This window comes from Acanthaster planci, linkage group LG06 (assembly GCF_054643075.1).
Source record: "Acanthaster planci isolate LZ-2023a linkage group LG06, COTS_SCS, whole genome shotgun sequence".
Lineage (NCBI taxonomy): Eukaryota > Metazoa > Echinodermata > Asteroidea > Valvatida > Acanthasteridae > Acanthaster > Acanthaster planci.
The window spans coordinates 19,625,232-19,642,420 of NC_141782.1; the positions used below are offsets into that span (position 1 = coordinate 19,625,232).

The window sequence follows — 17,189 nt, forward strand, 5'->3', positions numbered from 1 at the left end:
CTATTGTACAACGTACGCGCAATGTGACCGTGTATCAAGGTTTCACGCCGCGTGACATAACATGACGGGCAGAGGTGTCCCGTGCACTGTGTAAATTGAACATTGACTGTCAAAAATCACGTGACTGAAAAGCCTCCATTTCCCACTGCGTTCAAACGCCTGGCAACTGGATGCGAGACAGTGTCATTTATTCCTACTGGTCAAGAACTACTCTGTGTGCGCCGCGGCACGCAGAACTCGCCATGAGCCTGAGCGCACCACTGTCCATAATTATGAGGAGGTTCTTTTGGACTACTTGCACAAGGGATATACCATAAAATGGACGGGGAAATTCAGGAAAAAGATAGTAAACTTGTTTAACAAAGCCCTTGGAAATTTATCGTGTGTTGACTTCCTTTAACTTGCTAACCCAAACAGTATGTGCTTGGAACGGTGATTCGGTCTTAAACGCACGTTTAAGGCTGGCCAAGCAAGTTCCGGCCCTTACTAGTGACAAGTTTAACACTGTCTTAGTGGTCTAAGAGAACCATGGCTATTGAATTTGGACAGAGGTAGTTTGTTAAAGCATGATAATGCATGCACACGGTATCAAAGCAAAGTTACGTTACCTATTTGCACTTTGGCCATAATACAGTTGGACATGAAACTGAATTAAGTTAGGCCCCGGCAATACGGCGCGGATGTACACAAAAAAAACCTGGACTTGCAACGCCTTTGTGTGAAGAAAAAGCAACCAGCGGCCATTTTACCGAACCAAATATAAACGTGGGTTGGGTCCCTTCTACTGACGTCAGGAAGAACAAAGGCGGGCATTGCCAGGAAAGTTTTGTATTCGGCTCGGTAAATTGTGGATTGTGTGCGAGTGGATTCAATGATCTCTATAAGCTGATTAAGGGCATTGCGAGTCCATTTTATTATACACGTCCGTGCAAGCGCCTTTCCACATGCGCCCCATCAACACTTGCGCCAAGCGTTGCATATCCATCATCAAAATCGCTCCCCGGGCGATTTTGACTGCTGAATGCAACGCACACGTGTGTAAGTTATGTTAATGGGTCTATTTTTGTATCCGTGAAAGTGAAACGCATAAATGCGTCGTATACGCAACGCACCCCAAAAACATATGCATGGAAGGACGCCTTCATACATTTTTTCCACGCTATTGGTAATGATTTACAGGAGAATAAAATGAAAGTTTCATGTAGCCATTATTCTGCGTTGTTTTTATGCTTCAGGGCTACTGCCGCTCTTTGAACTGGATACGCTCAGCATTATTGAGAGTTCGAAACAAAAACTGCTATTTATAGTTTGCACTTTACCCTTTCTACGTGCTTCTATTAGTGACCCGTCTCTCTGGTCTTGGGAAGCAACAAAGCTGAGCATCTGAACTGACGCCAAGTGAACATTAGCGATCGTTTCACAATGTGCCTGTATTTTGCATATGCCAGTAACATGCTGAGAGAGCGGTTACTATTGAATAATATGCCATTGGCTCTTGTCACCATTGGAAAACTAAAAGTAAGTTAAACGTTTACCTATCTGGGTCTAAATCACTCCAGCTAGATCGAGAGGCAACTACAGTAGTAACCCTCCACATGTACATGTAAATGTACAGTACATGTACGTGTATGGAGCGTCAAAAATGGACAACCCCATTTTCTCATTTTCTGCTAGTAGATTTTCGGGATTTTGGACTTTGCGTATAGCATTTTCAAAGACGCAATTTTCCGCCAGCAGAAATTTGGATTTTACTTTAACAACTCTCGTGGCGTGTCAAAAGTGGACAACTAAAACTTCAAATTCCCACCGGCAAAATCACTGTCATGCTCCCAAAGTGGACAACCCCATTTTCTCATTTTCTGCTGGTAGATTTTCGGGTTTTGGGAATTTGCGTAAAGCAATTTCAAAAACTCACTTTTCTGCTAGCAAAAATTGGTAATTTACTTGAAGGAGTCTTCGTAGCACGTCAAAAGTGGACAAGTAAAAACTTCAAATTTCCACCAGCAAATTTTATTTGACGCTCCCAAAGAGGACAACCCCATTTTCTCATTTTCTGCAAGTAGATGTTGGGTTTTTTGAAGATGCACCACCCCTTTTCATAAAACCCAATTTTCTGCTGGCAGAAATTTGGATTTTACTTTGCCGACTGTGGGGTGGTCCAAAAGGTCCAGTTGAAAACTGAAATGACCTCTGTGCTCCCTACGCTCAAAATGGAACGGTCTTGGGAAGATGGCAGCCAACATACACCTGACGGATGGCGTCGCAGCTCGGCAAAAATGTGGGTGATTCCTATTAAGAAACATGCAAATAGGAAAGGGGCTGCCCAAAGCCTGACAGTCCTGTATGGTACCACAAACTTCCGACTTCCCAGCACACAGTGCAATTCGAGTGACGGTGGTGGCTTGCCGTCGGGAATTTCCATTTTAAATAAATGAGCGCATGGTGATGCGTCCCCTAAACGATGCTAGCAGTAATAAACCATTGTACCCATGGCCAGTAGAATAATTGAATTTATTGTGGAACGAAAAAAGGTTGTAATTGAAAAAGTCACGTCAAGAGAAGAAACCAAGTGCTTTTCAATCAAGTCAACCAAGAGTTTCAAAAACTTGAACTTGCTGAAATAATTTTGACATCCAACAAAAAAATTCCCAAACACGTATTCAGCCAATAATTCTGTAATGAACTGGGCAAAACATACACGCAATATTTGAGTGGGAGGAACACCGATATTTAATTCTCTTCGTGTGAAGCTCTGGAAAACAATTACAAGACAAACAGAAAATGCTCATGTAGCATTTGTGATACACCGAAAGAAAGTAATACAATATATCTACAACTATAGTGTCCACAGTCCCAGAAGTAGCCGGGTGAAGTTCAAGAGAAATAGAGAACAAGTTACTTCCCTTAACTTGGCATTAGGCCCTTCGGTAGTCGGAATATTACAAATTCCAATAAAAAAAGGATAGCCACGAAGAAAATGAATCTTTCAGCCAGTACACCAGTCGGTCACTGATATGACATCAAAGATTTAATTCAATATTTATCATTCAAATCTTTGTTCAAGTCATCAATAGACGTGGGCAGTTATAGTGGAGGCCTTGGTCATTAATATGAAGACAAATGATTCAAAATGACAACGTGAAGAGATATTAACGCAATGAAAACACAAACTTGCAAGTGACGGCCCAGAGCACTGAGTCGTCAAATACATGTACTGTGAAATGCATGAACGGTGGATTGTATAACAAATCTTAGGATATCTGAATATAAAAAACTGGTTGTTAACTCTTGCCACTCCCAGTAACTTCTACCATAATCAGTTCATAATTTTTGTCAATCTTGGACATATTATTTTCAATAATTTCCTTTAGAATAATACTCCCCTCCGATAAATCCCATAAAATCAACATCCTTGACGTGAAATACAAGTTACATGAAACAAGCCAATCACGCCAAGGGACTCTGACGCCCCATGCCCGTCCACAGACGGCTCCGCACGTTTGCAGTACTACTACGACGGACCGTCACTCTGGCTCTGGCAGCCACTTCGATTCGCAACTTTCGTCTACCTTGTTTTTTTCAGGGTGCAGACCACTAATTCAAGTGAGAATTTCTGGCCAGCTCATTAGCGTTAAAAGTGCCCCCACAGTATCTTTTGGAAAAGGAGATTGTTTAGCCCCCAAAATGATGAGATTGTATAAATTGTTGCCAGGATCAACTCCCTGGGTCTTTGAGCTTTCAAATTAGAGCAGAAGGGCTAAAAACTACGGTTGAAAAATGGTCTTAAGTGCCCTAGAAAGTTGAGGGTTGCCACTTGAAAAATGGCTGCAATCAGACTTTGGAAAAAAATCACTTTTGGGGGGGTGATTTTGTTTTGTGGGAATAATTAAAAATGTAATTGGTTAACCCACGAAAAATTGAAAAGAAATTGAAAGATAAGTGACCAGACAAGAATTTAATTTGTGTTTCAGAAATCTCAGGGATGTTGGCGTGCATGATATTGGGCCCTGAACAGTGCTGATTTTACACTGTTTTCAATGGGGCTTGAATTAGTGGACTGGACCATTCTGGGTCGGGTGATGCCAATCTTTCCAAGACCGTTAAATTTCAACGTAGGGAGAAAAGTGTCCTTCCAGTTTTTTTTAACCACTTTTGGACCACCTCGCTGTCGGCAAAGTAAAATCCAAATATCTGCAAGCAGAAAATAAGGTTTTGTGAAAAGGGATGGTGAATCTTCAAAAACCTTAACATCTACTTGCAGAAAGGAGAAAATTGGGTTGTCCTCTTTGGGAGCGTCAAATAAAATTTGCTGGTGGAAATTTGAAGTTAAATTTTTAGTTGTCCACTGTTGACGCGCTACGAAGACTTCTTCAAGTAAATTACCAATTTTTGCTAACAGAAAAGTGAGTTTTTGATATTGCTTCACGCAAATTCCCCAAACCCGAAAATCTACAAGCAGAAAATGAGAAAATGGGGTTGTCCACTTTGGGAGCATGACAGTAATTTTGCCAGTGGGAATTTGAAGTTTTTAGTTGTCCACTTTTGACACACCACGAGAGTTGTTAAAGTAAAATCCAAATTTCTGCTGGCGGAAAATTGCATTTTTTGAAAATGCTATACGCAAAGTCCAAAATCCCGAAAATCTACCAGCAGAAAATGAGAAAATGGGGTTGTCCATTTTGACGCTCCATAGTATCTGGTCTAGTGCAATTCCATAACTGGGTGAAATTTCGTAAGGATCACCCGGGGGTTGACACATTTCCCGGGGCACTAGTAAAATGAACTGCACGTGGCCTGTACATAGGTTTGTGTGTTTTCGATTTTAAATGGGGAACCCGTGGGGACGCCCCGCCACCTTCAAGTTACTCCCGACTTGCAGTCGAATGTGAAGTATTTGACAATTTTCAAGCTGTCTATCTTTTACCCCTAGGCATCATACCATTTCGGCGTGCTATATTTAAGCCGTAATCTCTATTTTTGAAGTGTTGCAACTTTGTAATTGTACCCCTCCCAAATTTGCAAAGACGTGCTACAGGAAGCTCATTTTGTTTCTTACCTAGAACTACAGGCTCCGCTTCGCTGAGCATCCTGGTTGGCCGACCGATTTCGTGTGGAAGGGTGCCATGGCGACTATTGACCAATCTAAGGGGCAGTCTGTGTGGGGCGCCGTGCTTAAAATCAGCGAAAGTGATCTTCCGCGGTTGTATGAGTAAGATATACATGTACACAGGCATGTACATGATGTGATGGTTTTCACAGGAGCTCTAGCCTACAGTTCATTTTTTTCCCACAAAGGACAAACTTCGAGTTGATCAAAGACCGAGGGTGAATGACCTCAGATTAGTCTGATACAACCGAGCTTATTTAATACTTTTGGGTGTTAATACTTTGAAGACACGTTCATGCGTCCTTTGTGCCCTCCGATTTTGCAATTTTACCCAAGTAAAAGTAAAAGCCGGTTCATACTTTGAGCGAATAGAAAAGCGATTTGACGTAAAGAAACAATCGCAGCGAAATTAGATCGAATTAAAATATGTTCAACTATCAAGAATTGAACGCCCAATTGTTTGATCCGACTTCTCAAATTGAATTACTTTTGTGTTCACTTTCGTGCCATGCATGAACCGGCCTCAAATCAATATCCCTGTGATTATCCTAAATTCGGAAGCTAATCAGAATCGAAACCTGGACTGTTTATCAAACAGCGTTATCTGTCACAGAACACTCATAATAATGTATAATTAATTCAGTGAGATGACCTCTTCTACAGTTTCAGTCTCAAACATGCAAATTCCTTATTAACAACTTGAGGAAAAGTTTCCAAGCTTGATTTCCTTTCTCAAGCACTAAACCTGAGTTTATTGAAATTATACAGTCGTGTTCATTTTGTTTGCATATGGGTTATTTTTTTTTCTTTTTTCAGAAAAATAAAAAGGGGTTACTATTTTAGTTATACACAAAAAAATTCTAACTCAGTTCTTTCGATTGACTGGCTGACAAAATCACCTTTTCCTTTAAGGAAAACCAGTTTCGATCTTTGTCTTTCATACACCAGGCAAGAAACAGTAAACCAAGGGTTTTACCGTTGCCTGGATCCTGTCACTATCACGCCCCTAGAACAGGCTCAAGATGTTCTCCAGTGCTTTACTCTGCAAATGGTGGATCCTATCTTCGACAAGAAACCGTCACCTCACTACCTGAAAGTTATCCTCGCTGGAGCAAGACAGAAACGTCTACCAGGCGACTATCAAAAATACCTGGCTGATATAGATCATAACGGTTACGACGGATCTCTGCCATTATTCGATAAGATCATGACGAATGTTCATCTCGAACATTGAATTAAGTACCAATACTTTGAATATGAGTGAATTAAGCACTGTGGACTCCAACACTTAAAAGTCTGGGCCATTCACATTGTAATCGAGTCCCCTCTACTGCAGTCTTTGACGTATTCCCGAAATTTACACCTTGTTTTCAAGTTCCTCTTGCAGAAAAGTAAAGATGTCTAAATGTGGACTGTGGTCAGTGAAAGCTTGCATCCAGTTAATGGCACGGCCGTTCATTTCACCAAGATACCCATTCAGTTCATGGGAAACTCGAGAAGGAACATGAGAACAATGAACTGTCGTTGGCTAATGCCAAAGTAGTTGTCAGTACTCTGTGCTACTCGGTAGAATCACTTTTCTTGTGGTCAATAAACCAGCGTCGTCTCAAATAACGCCAATTCTGGGTGTTTTTAGATATTTTAAAAATGCTGTTTTAAATATGTAAGTTTATTTAAGTCCTGAACATTTAACTCGACGAGCAAGCTTTATAATCTGCCAGGGCGCATATCGTCATCCGTAAAAACTCTTTGTCAACATTACCTTTTTGTGATTTTTTCCCTTCAGTTCTGTTCCAGTCTTTGCTCCCCTTCGACTGATCCGTTGGGAAAGTAGTAGGATAAAAGTTGCTTTCCCAGTGCTAAAATGTCCCACCACATCGTAAAATTAAGTATTAAGCAAAGGCTTCACTTCAAATATTTATATCGGAGCCTTCCCATTCAACTCATATATCCTTTAGTTAGAAAATGCTACAAATGAGACGATCCAAAGACGACACCGCGGCGCTGGACTCAAGAGATCATATCTCATTTCAGCAGGTCAGGGTTTTACGGCATTACACGGGCAAAGCTATTTGAAATGTTATTTGAATGTCATAATAAGGCTGAGGATACGGAAATAGGGACGAAAGGTCATGACCAAAGGAATCTGTATCATGGCTGTTTTGTATATATACCCAGCAAGAAATGAGACCGAGGGGTACCCCCCAACATGTCCAATCCCCATACACATTCCAGACTATTGTTACTTAACACATCCCCCCAAGATGTCAGAAAGGAATTCCCCAGATTCCTGCGAGACAATGACCAACACAAAGCAGGGGGGGTTCTCTCCGTCTCATACCTTGCTGCATATGGCTTTTAAAACACTCTGGCGTGGAATTGGAGCTGCTGACAAACGTCGATAAACACCTATTTTTCGAGAGGGCCAAACGAGGCGGAATTTCGAGCGTAGGGGCAAAGCGCTATACGCCAAAGCAAATAATCAAGATTCAAAAGACTTTAATCCAAACATTCCTACGTCTTATATAATGTATTTAGACGCAAATAATTTGTACAGTTGGGCCATGAGTCAATCGTTGCCTTTTGAAGACTTTAGATGGGTTCAAGACACGACTAAATTTACTCCAGACTATATCGCAAAACTTTCACCAAAAGCGTCGAAAGGCTATGTGCACGACGTAACCTTAGACTATAACATTTACACGACAAGCACAACAATTTCCCACTAGCACCAGAAAATATATCGGTCCCCCACGACTGGCTCTCAGACTACCAAAAGATTTGATAGAAAACAGAAAGAGGGTTACTTTTATAGACAAGCTCTTATCCACTTTGGGCACCAAGCACAAATATGTTGTGCATTATCGCACGTTGCAAAAATATCTGGAATTAGGACTAGATTTAAAAGAGGTGCACCGAGCAACGTCTTTTAAACAGGCTCCGTGGATGAAAAGTTACATCAACAAAAACACCGAGTTGAGAAAATTGGCAAAGTCTGATTTCGAAAAAGACTTTTTTAAATTAATTAACAATTCAGTCTTTGGTAAAACGATGGAAAACGTGAGTTATCGAATCGACGGGCATTTACTGAGAGATTTTCAAGACGCCTATAAATATAAGAAATTAATTTTTAAACCAAATCATAAAACCACTACGCTGTTTAAAGAGTGCGAGCTTTCATTTGTCGAGCTACTGCGACGCAGATATATTTCACAACTTTAAAGATAATTGGCTACCCCTGTCCCAGAGGAAAAACATAGGCTATTTGGGCCTGGAAAGGGAAAACGTGCCAAATTACGTTTGGGAGCTGCTGATGCTAACGCGGCTTTAAACGATGGTAAAGATAAAGCCATAGCAGACTCTTTTAAAAATCGTTACGCAATTGCGCTGGACGTGCCTCTTTTAACGGATCACGGGCCATTTTATCCCTCGGGATTTAAAGAACCTTTGACTTATCAATTTAAGGGACATGGCAAAGTGGTCAAAAGCGTAGACACGGCTGCCGAGTATTCAATTTCAGAGGGGAAGAAAATTTAACTTATGAAGACGACGATATTGAAGACGAGGAAGACGTAAAGTTGGAAGACGTAAATTTAAACGAGGACACAGTCAAACCGACAGAAAACCTGAGACGTCTTTTATTTCTGGCTCGGTTAGGCCCAGGTTAGAAGTCAGTCCTAGGCCAGATAAATTGAAATTGGGTACAAGGGCATTAATAACTAATCCGCGAGTAGACAGCTTTTATGACTATTATAGAAAATGGGGCGAACCGACGTGCCAAAATCTCCCCAGTACGAAATTTTTAAATATTGACTAAGTAAAGGGTTATTTTTCAAGGGCATGGATGGGAAATATACCATGGAAGTTCTTTTAACCGGTAAAGAAGTCCCAACACATTGGTAATATTAGACGATTGCCATAAACGCTAGGAACGCCGGCTACTCGGCATCGCGGTTTGTGAGAAATGTATTAGCTTTTAAAGATTACGGCGTAAAAATTGCACGGGCGGGCCAAAGTTTAAAAACAATTCACCCCGAAACGATACAATTGGAAGAATTACCCAGAGCGGCCGACCAAGTGAATGAAATTGTACAAGACCTCACCGAAGATAAGCAAGTGCAGACTGAATTAAATTTACGAGAATTGAAAGTTCTCGGCAAAGCTTTACAGACGGTTAAAAGGAATTTAGAGTTAAACCAGGGCAAGCTAGATCAGTTGGACGAAAAGATTCAACAGGTCAAAAATGAATTGGAGGAAGCAGCGACAGATGCGGAACGAGCGGAACTTTTAGAGCAACTGGAAGATTTACAGATAGAGAGACGCGGCAGGTTAGAAGTTATAAATAGAGAAACCGACAAACTACGAGGTCAAATCAACCGCATCAAGGAGACGATCAAAGCTGTGATGGACAAAGACTTTTGTTTAAGGAACAGGGCATTACGATAGCGAGCATTTAAACGGCTTTTGGTTTGGCCATCAATACGATAGTAGCGAGCGTAATCGCCTTGGTCAGGGCCGCAGGCGCTCCGGAGCCCTAGCCCAGGCCTAAACCGGGGCCGGAGCCGGATCCCGCGCCCAAACCGACTCCGACACCGCCCTCAAAAGGTGGCATAGACGATTGGTTCAAACGGCAGTTGTGGAACTTGGCAAATGTTTTGAAAAAACTGGGCCTGAAAGCGCTTGCAGCTTTGTCGGAATTTATTGGCAGCATACTCGGTGGGACATTAAACGTGGCGAGCAAAGCGGTCGGTTGGGTCGCCGATCACGTGTGGACTTTATTTGTGGGCGTCGGCGTTTTAATTTTGACCTACGTTAAAAAAATGTAAGTATTTAAACGAGGCAAAAATAACCCACTTTCTCGGTCAAGCCTTTCAATTGTGGCCTGGTCCGAGAAAGTGGGTTAAATTTTTCTTTTGCCTTTTTATTTTTTGCCAAGTCTACAAAGTCAGTAAATTATACAACATAAATGCAAGTCCCGTAACTGCAATCGTTCTGATCGCCAACGACAATTTTCTTTGTTGTGCATGTCCAACGGGTTTTTTTCGGGAGTGGGTGGTAAAACAGGCTTTGTATTTGGCATAGGGTCTGGCTTTGGTAAAGTTAGTCCGGGTTCTGTCTCAGAGACTTTTTCGTCAACTTTTTCGTCAAAATTGGTAGTCTCTGAAACGCCACTAGAATTTAAACTAGGTGCGTAACCGGTCCGCATGTCGAAGGTCGCGATTTGTAAATTGTTGTAACCTTCAAATTTTCCATTGCGCAAATCCATGTCCGAAGGCACCAAGTGTAAACCGGACGCCACTAGGAAATTTAAAGGCGTTTTCGCGTATTGTAAAGAATCTTGAACTTGGTCTACACTTGCTTCCAAGTCCGGAACTGAGTTAATCAAAAACTCTACTATAATAATAAACTGCAGTTGAGCGTCTAGTCCTGTTCCTGGTGCCATTACGCTCGTCTTTATCTGTGCCTGAGTTCCCCAAAGCGCGTAAACGTAGGCTCTGATCGACTCGTTTACTTTTGTGACTCCCACGTCTGTCAAGCTCGATTTTTTAGGGACACGAAGTCCCTCTAGGCCAAAGTAACTGCGTCAGAATGCGAAATCCAATTCACCGTATAGGTACTAGCGCGGCCCGAGCCTTTGAGCGGTTTGGCCCAACCACAGCCCATTAAAGTAGATCCCGCATCAGTGTTCTCCACGGCCGAAAATTTTGGCAGGGCGGCGGAAGACAAAATTGCGAGCGCCAAGCCCTTTACGGCGTGGGGACCGGGGCCCCGGAAAATTTTGGATTCTAGATGCTCTGTGGTGCATTCTGGGGCAATTTTGTCTGTAATTTGGCCCCAAATCTGATTGCATTTACAACGTGAAATATTGGCTAGGATATTCTTGAGGAGGAATTCCTTCATCGAATTTCGGGAGCATTTTTAGCAGAACCTCATGTTAGTGACTCGAGACATGCTTGAGATGAGCAGAGCATGCGGTTTTCTCAATGATCAGTTGACTGTGAAAAGGCACAGTAAAAACAAGCCTCAAAATCGGGGCAGAGCTTGGGGGCCGCTCAGGCAAGGCACAGTCCTTCCACTGGCGCTCGCACACACTCCACAAAACTGTTGCGCCCGAGGGTACCCGTCACATGCATTGCGTGTACATGTACACGCTTGTGCAATACAATGTACGTGTACAGTACATGTACAAAACATACGCGATGGTTTTTCGGGATACGAGGTTGACTATTCATAACGGTAGGCAGCCAACAATCACCATTGTCAGTACATCATAAGCGACGTCGGTAAACTCAAACTCGATCCACAAACTGCGGCAAACCTCTTTTTTTCTTAATTAAAGTCTTTAGAATGTAGACATTCGGGGAAAATACACTACTCAAAAAAATTGGCACAAATTTTAGCAGGGCGCCAAAATTTTAGCGGGGCAGTCCACCCTGCTAAAATTCCCCGTGGAGAACACTGCGCATATTTGCCGTTGATTACGTGTGTAAATCGTGTGCGTCATAGTTTTACCGGGGACAGGGACGTAGCCGTCGTCGTAATAGTAGTAGGCCGTTCCGAGCCCATTTGATAAAGTATCTCGCGTCTGTTTAAAAGACTGATTTTGATCGACGTTGTACAATAGGCAAGTGTCGGTAAATTTGCGATGATCGTAATTATTGTGCAGCGTGTCAAAAATGTCGTCGTTGGGTATCGGCATTACGCAGTCGTAGAAATTTTTCTACCAATAGGGCAGGCACGTACGGACCGGAATCGGTAATAGGTCAAATCCACCCCGCAAGCTGTCGTTGCACAATACACCGCAAAATTAAATTGGTTTTGGTGAAACGATATCGAGTCAGTTAGCCAACGATTGACGACTTTGTCAGTTTTAACTCTCGGTAACTTATACGCCGCGGTTACATTTGGAAATTGGCTGCAAATAAATTGTCTTTATTTGCCACAATTGCCAAATGACTAAAGTTGTGTCCCATCTTTTAAATAAAGCTTTTTAAAAAGGAGGCGCGGTGGGTTTTATTTCTTGATAATTGGTTAGTCGATCTTCATATTTAACCGACTTGGTCAAACTTACTCGCAAAGTTTTTACATGAGATCTTTTTTAAAAACTGCCACCCTTTTTGTCTTGCACTTGGCGGTCAAATTCTTCTTTGCTCGTCGATTTACTTTCTTTCAACTTTGTCGTCATGTTTGACCGGATTTTTTCTTTCATCTCGTTAAACTTCTAAGTTCGGATAAAATCAAGACGAATTCTTCCTGTGAAATATCGCCGTCTTCGATCGATGGTGTTTAATTTGACGTCTGCGAGCACGCAAATTTGATCGTGCTTTGTAGTTTTGTGGGCCAGGCGTGTAAGCGCCAAACGCGCCTATGGCAAGGCCTTCCATAGCCAGTCCTATAGGCCTGGTAATTATTCCCATAATAGTGGGGATGCCTATGGCCGCCGAAGTGGCGCGTAAGGCTCCGACGCCGTGCTCCACGTAATTAATCGCAGTCAACAATCTTTTCCTTTTTTTAACAAGTCTGTCTCCGTCACGTTCCCTTAAAATTTGAGTGCGGATGTCTTCAATTTTTTGTCGTCGCGTTTGATTCGGTTTGATATCCAGTCAAGTCTGGATGAATATTTGGCTCGGCGTTTGTAGCCATCTTTTTAAAATATAGGTTTTATAACTGTGTGGTTAAAATATTTAGCTCGATAATTAATCCGTCGTTTTCATTTTGCAAAGGTCCACCAGTTTCTGTCCTGACGTAAAAGGTTAATTCGTCTATATTTATTAGTTTTAATTTTCTAGGCGTTTCAAAATCGCTGCGGGAAATATCTGTTTGTCGAAATCACTTGCAATAAATCAAACGACTGCCCGTTGTAAAAATTAAAGTTGGTGTCCAACTGTGGGCAATAGATGTACGCGAGCTTATCCGATTCCAAGGTATAACCTACTTCAAGTAAAATGTTTTTAACTGAAATCACTTTGTGGCCCTTGGAATTGTCGATGATGTTTTTCAACTTGAAAGTTTGAGGATTCTGGGACAAATAAAAAGTGTGAGTCTCCACTTATAGTAAAAGGGTTTTTTAAAAAAGAGTGTAATTCACAAAGATTAAACTTTTTAACGGCGTCGTTAAAATGTTTCTCGGAGACTTGAAACAGGTTTTTCAAGGCTTCGGCAGTTTCTCCCGTGACGTCTCGACAACATACGGCAATTAGAGCACGTAGCGGTTTGCCCCTAGAAATTTACCCTCCAAAACTCGGTTAACTTTATATTCTACGAGACTCACTTGTTCCGCAGTTAATTTGACGTCAAATTCATTAAGTGTCTTACTCGTTTGAAATTTAGGCTTTTTGAAGACGAAACGCTGATTATATTTACCGCCCACATTTTCTGCTTCGTCCAAGTAAAGGTGGGTTAATACTAGCCAGCAATGGCGACACAGGCGAGTTTAGTTCTTCTTTTTTTCCTTTTGCGTGGGTTGAGTTTTGGCCAAATAAAACGAGTAAATCTCGGTCGCCCGACGGTAAATCATTGTCCATGTTTGTTATTTATTTAAAGGACGTAACATTAACCTCAGTTATTTCCGGGAATAAATGAGGTTTTAAATAATTTTTAATTAATTCATTTGGTTAATTCTCAAATTTAATCACCTTTAATTTCACGGGCGTTTCCACTTCAGCTTTAGATTCAGATAATTTTAGATTCAGATTAAGTTTTGTGAAGGTCAAATCCTCAAAACGCTTGCAATGCCGATTTATTTGAAATGATTCCGCTATTTCTAATTTTCAACATGGCGGTCGAAACTGTATATCTAACGCTGGTGGCGCAAGACAGCGAACCGTGAGTTCCATGGTACACGTATTTCGGATAAATGAACGATTGAGCGTCGCATCTCTTATTTATAAATGCCGGAGTCCCACAAGGAACCAAAGTTGGCCCTATTTTATTTTTAGTTATGATCAATGATGTAAGACCCACAGGTGATAATCTTGCCGTGTTCAAATATGTTGATGATTTATCGATTGTTGAGTGTAGACCATCTTGGCAGAAATCTTGCTTGCAGGACGCTATTGACAGCCTTACTAATTGGTCGGTGCAAAACAGCATGAAATTAAACCCTAGTAAGTGCTTTCAGATGAATGTTGACTTCTCTAGAAACAGTCCTGTAATGCCTATTGTTTCTTTTGATGACCCTGATCTCTGTACTACAGCACATATCAAGCTTAAGGTTTTGGGGGTTATTATTCAAAGTGATCTTAAATGGGATAAAAATGTGGACAGCATTGTCAAACGTGCGAATAGTAAAATCCATATGTTAAGGGTTCTCAGAAGTTACGGTCTGTCTCATAGTGATCTCATAACTCTGTATAAAAGTTTCATCACGCCATTGATGGAATATGCAGCTACTGTGTGGAACGGAGCTTACCCAGCACCAGGTGACTCGGCTTGAAAGAGTACAGAATCGTGCCTTGAAGATTATTCTTGGGGTAGAGTATTTGTCGAATCAAATATCATTATCCTTTTTCAAGAAAACCCTTGACCACACTGACCTTTTTCGTAAATTCTTTCCGCCTCAACATACAAGAATGTTGCGGAATAAACCATTTATCCCTGAAATCCGTAGCCGAACAAAACGTTATTTCACCAGTGTGCTTCCTACCTTAATCCGGCTGCATAACAGACATGGGAAGGAATACCCCTCTAAAAGGTTCTCTTGGTAGAAATATTTGGATTGTGCTCCTCTTAAGAAATGCCCTCTATTAAATGGTTTTTTTATATGGGAGTGAAATTTTAAAGGTTAGATGTGACTGAAATTTTTAAGATCACAATAATTTTATCTTTGAAGTGTAAATTGCAACGGATGTTTTTTAGTAGTGTTCTTATATGCGTGTTGGTCATTAGTTATGTCATATGTTTTATTTTTTGTGAGTGTAAACTGTAATGGTAAATGTTGAATATTTTTTGTAATTATTAAATTATAATTTTTTTAATTCTTATTTTAATTGCTTAATCTTTTTATTATTTGATTGTTAAATCCATTGTAATTCAGTTTTTTAACTGCGAAAATGGATTTTTTAATAAACCAATATGAAATTAAAATGAAATGAAATGGAATAAATGTCTCGATATTTGACGGAGTGATGGGCCTTTTCGATGGTCAATAATGAGGCGTAAAAATCTATTTTAACGTACTAGCGATGTTTGTTTGTATATGGCGGTTTAACGACGTATGCTACCCTGTTTAAATCGTCTATATCGCGACTGGGTTTGTAAGCGTTTATCGTGCGTGACGGTGTAATAGACCTGGTAGTAGCATGTTTTCCAATAAACTCGTTCGCCGCAAAATTTATATCGTCGAGTACACGCATCATTCGCCTTTGTAGTTGATAGCAAATTTGGCGACCTACAACGTTATCGGCAGTTTTATCTCGCTAGCCAAATTTATAGACGGGATTTATGCCGTAACAGGTCGTGTCTAGCATCATAATTAGCAGGCGTTTTTCTCGGCCTTCGTGAGTATAATAAATGGGTGAGCAGCACTGCTTTACGTGACTGCTTTCTTTAATCACGGGATTTGCAATAATTTACTTGCGTCAAAAGGACCGTATGTTACGTTTGGATCGCTATTGATGGCATTGAGACGCTCGTGGTCGTCAGTTACGATGTAAATTTGCGTTTACACGGTTCTGATTTTTAGCTTGGCCAGAAATTTTCTCATTTTTTCTCAGACTAATCGGCCGCGTCTATTACTCCGGTGGCGGAATGTCTACTTGAATTAAATCCTCGACGTCGTATTCAATTATTAACCCAATTTCAAATAAACCAGAGTCGAGTTTAGACGCGGGGTTAGGCGGCGGTTCGTCCTTTTGCGCGTGCCTCATCTTTTTGTGCTTGTCGTCAACAAATGCAACGTGATCCACACCTGCCAATTCAATGCAATTTACGCAACAGCGGTACAACCAAAACATTCTATGCAATTGCTGCAGTCAAAACAGGCTTCGCAACTGTTCAAAGCGTTTGAATATTCGCAGTCGTGGGAATCGTGACAAAATACGCAATGCGTACATTTGCCGCATTCGTCACAAGTCGAGCACTGAGTACATTTTGTGCAGTTGTTACATTTGTGACAGTCTTGAGATTCTTTACAATCGGTGCATTCAAATAATTTTTCAGAATTTAAACAGTGCGTGCAATCGACCGAATCTACCAAGTTAATTGAATTGATTGTGTCTTTGCAAAAGTGGCAATTTATGTTTGTTTTTTGGTTTATCATATCTTTTTTACATTTGTCTGATTTTTATTAACTAATTGAATATTTTTTCATTTTTAAGCGGCGAGTAAATAATCGGAAATTGATATTTCCTTTGGTTTATAAACTTGTTTTGCGTCTTTGGTCGTTCTCACTAAACAGACGCGATGCCTTTGATTTTGCATGTCCAGCTTTGCCTGCTCGATTAAATCGCCTTTCGTTCCGAAACCGTTGTCAATTAGCCATGCCGTGTGATCGGTGATTAATATTAGCGTATTCAAAATAAGTGGCAAAAGTTGTGGGCATTTGACTTTAGAGAAATGTCAAGAAATTTTTTAGGTTTTTCTCAAAGCTTCGGGGGAGGGCTAGTTTTTTCCGGGGAGTGGAAAAGTCGCCGGGGGAATTCCCGAGTTGCTAGGTTTGGAGGTTACGAGGTCTGCTTTGGGAAGTCATGAGTGAAAAAGGAAAGTCCCTCCTGTTCTAGAGAGGGTACGTCCCTTCTGCGCTGGAACTGTCCTACTCCTACTACTGGCTATCTTATGTTTTAATTTTGTGCCTGTGCTGTCTAAGGTTGGGTTTGGTCGGGAAGAGTGTATTGAGATATTCAGTTTCGCTTATTAAGGCTGCAAGATTGGGCCTACTTCAAGATTCAGACAACTTTGGGAAATCAATCATGATTTCGTCGCTGGTTCCACAAACCAATTACCGATTTTCTTTCGGTATACTTTGATAAAATATGCTAATTGTTCTATTTTGCACAAATGGCATGGAGGAAGTATCACCCGGACAGTCTACAGATGTTGAATACATTTGACTTCCTAATGCAATTAAAATCTAACCGTAATA

The 17,189-nt window shown here is 41.1% G+C and overlaps 1 protein-coding gene across 2 annotated transcripts; it reads left to right on the top strand.

The window, feature by feature from the left end:
* Positions 1–933: 933 nt before the first annotated feature.
* On the top strand, positions 934–7,626 carry LOC110981324 (gamma-glutamylcyclotransferase-like). Of its 2 annotated transcripts, none has more exons than XM_087138546.1 (3): positions 934–1,038; positions 5,061–5,209; positions 6,056–7,626. In XM_087138546.1, exons 2-3 carry the CDS (start codon positions 5,124–5,126, stop codon positions 6,339–6,341), a joined length of 372 nt encoding a protein of 123 aa, XP_086994672.1. In that variant the 5' UTR covers positions 934–1,038; positions 5,061–5,123; the 3' UTR covers positions 6,342–7,626. The 2 variants fall into 2 exon arrangements, with proteins under 2 accessions (XP_086994672.1, XP_086994670.1); XM_087138544.1 differs by lacking the exon at positions 934–1,038 and adding an exon at positions 1,338–1,518 and having other exon boundaries at positions 6,056–7,183.
* The last annotated feature ends 9,563 nt before the right edge of the window (positions 7,627–17,189 follow it).

What these genes read in the sequence shown, in the direction of transcription:
- LOC110981324 (XM_087138544.1), top strand. Translation starts at nt 1,423, where the DNA reads ATGTGCCTGTATTTTGCATATGCCAGTAACATGCTGAGAGAGCGGTTA. An exon ending in TCACCATTGGAAAACTAAAA is followed by an intron (nt 1,519 to 5,060) that starts GTAAGTTAAACG and finishes TTTCTTACCTAG; the next exon opens with AACTACAGGCTCCGCTTCGC. An exon ending in GATCTTCCGCGGTTGTATGA is followed by an intron (nt 5,210 to 6,055) that starts GTAAGATATACA and finishes TTCATACACCAG; the next exon opens with GCAAGAAACAGTAAACCAAG.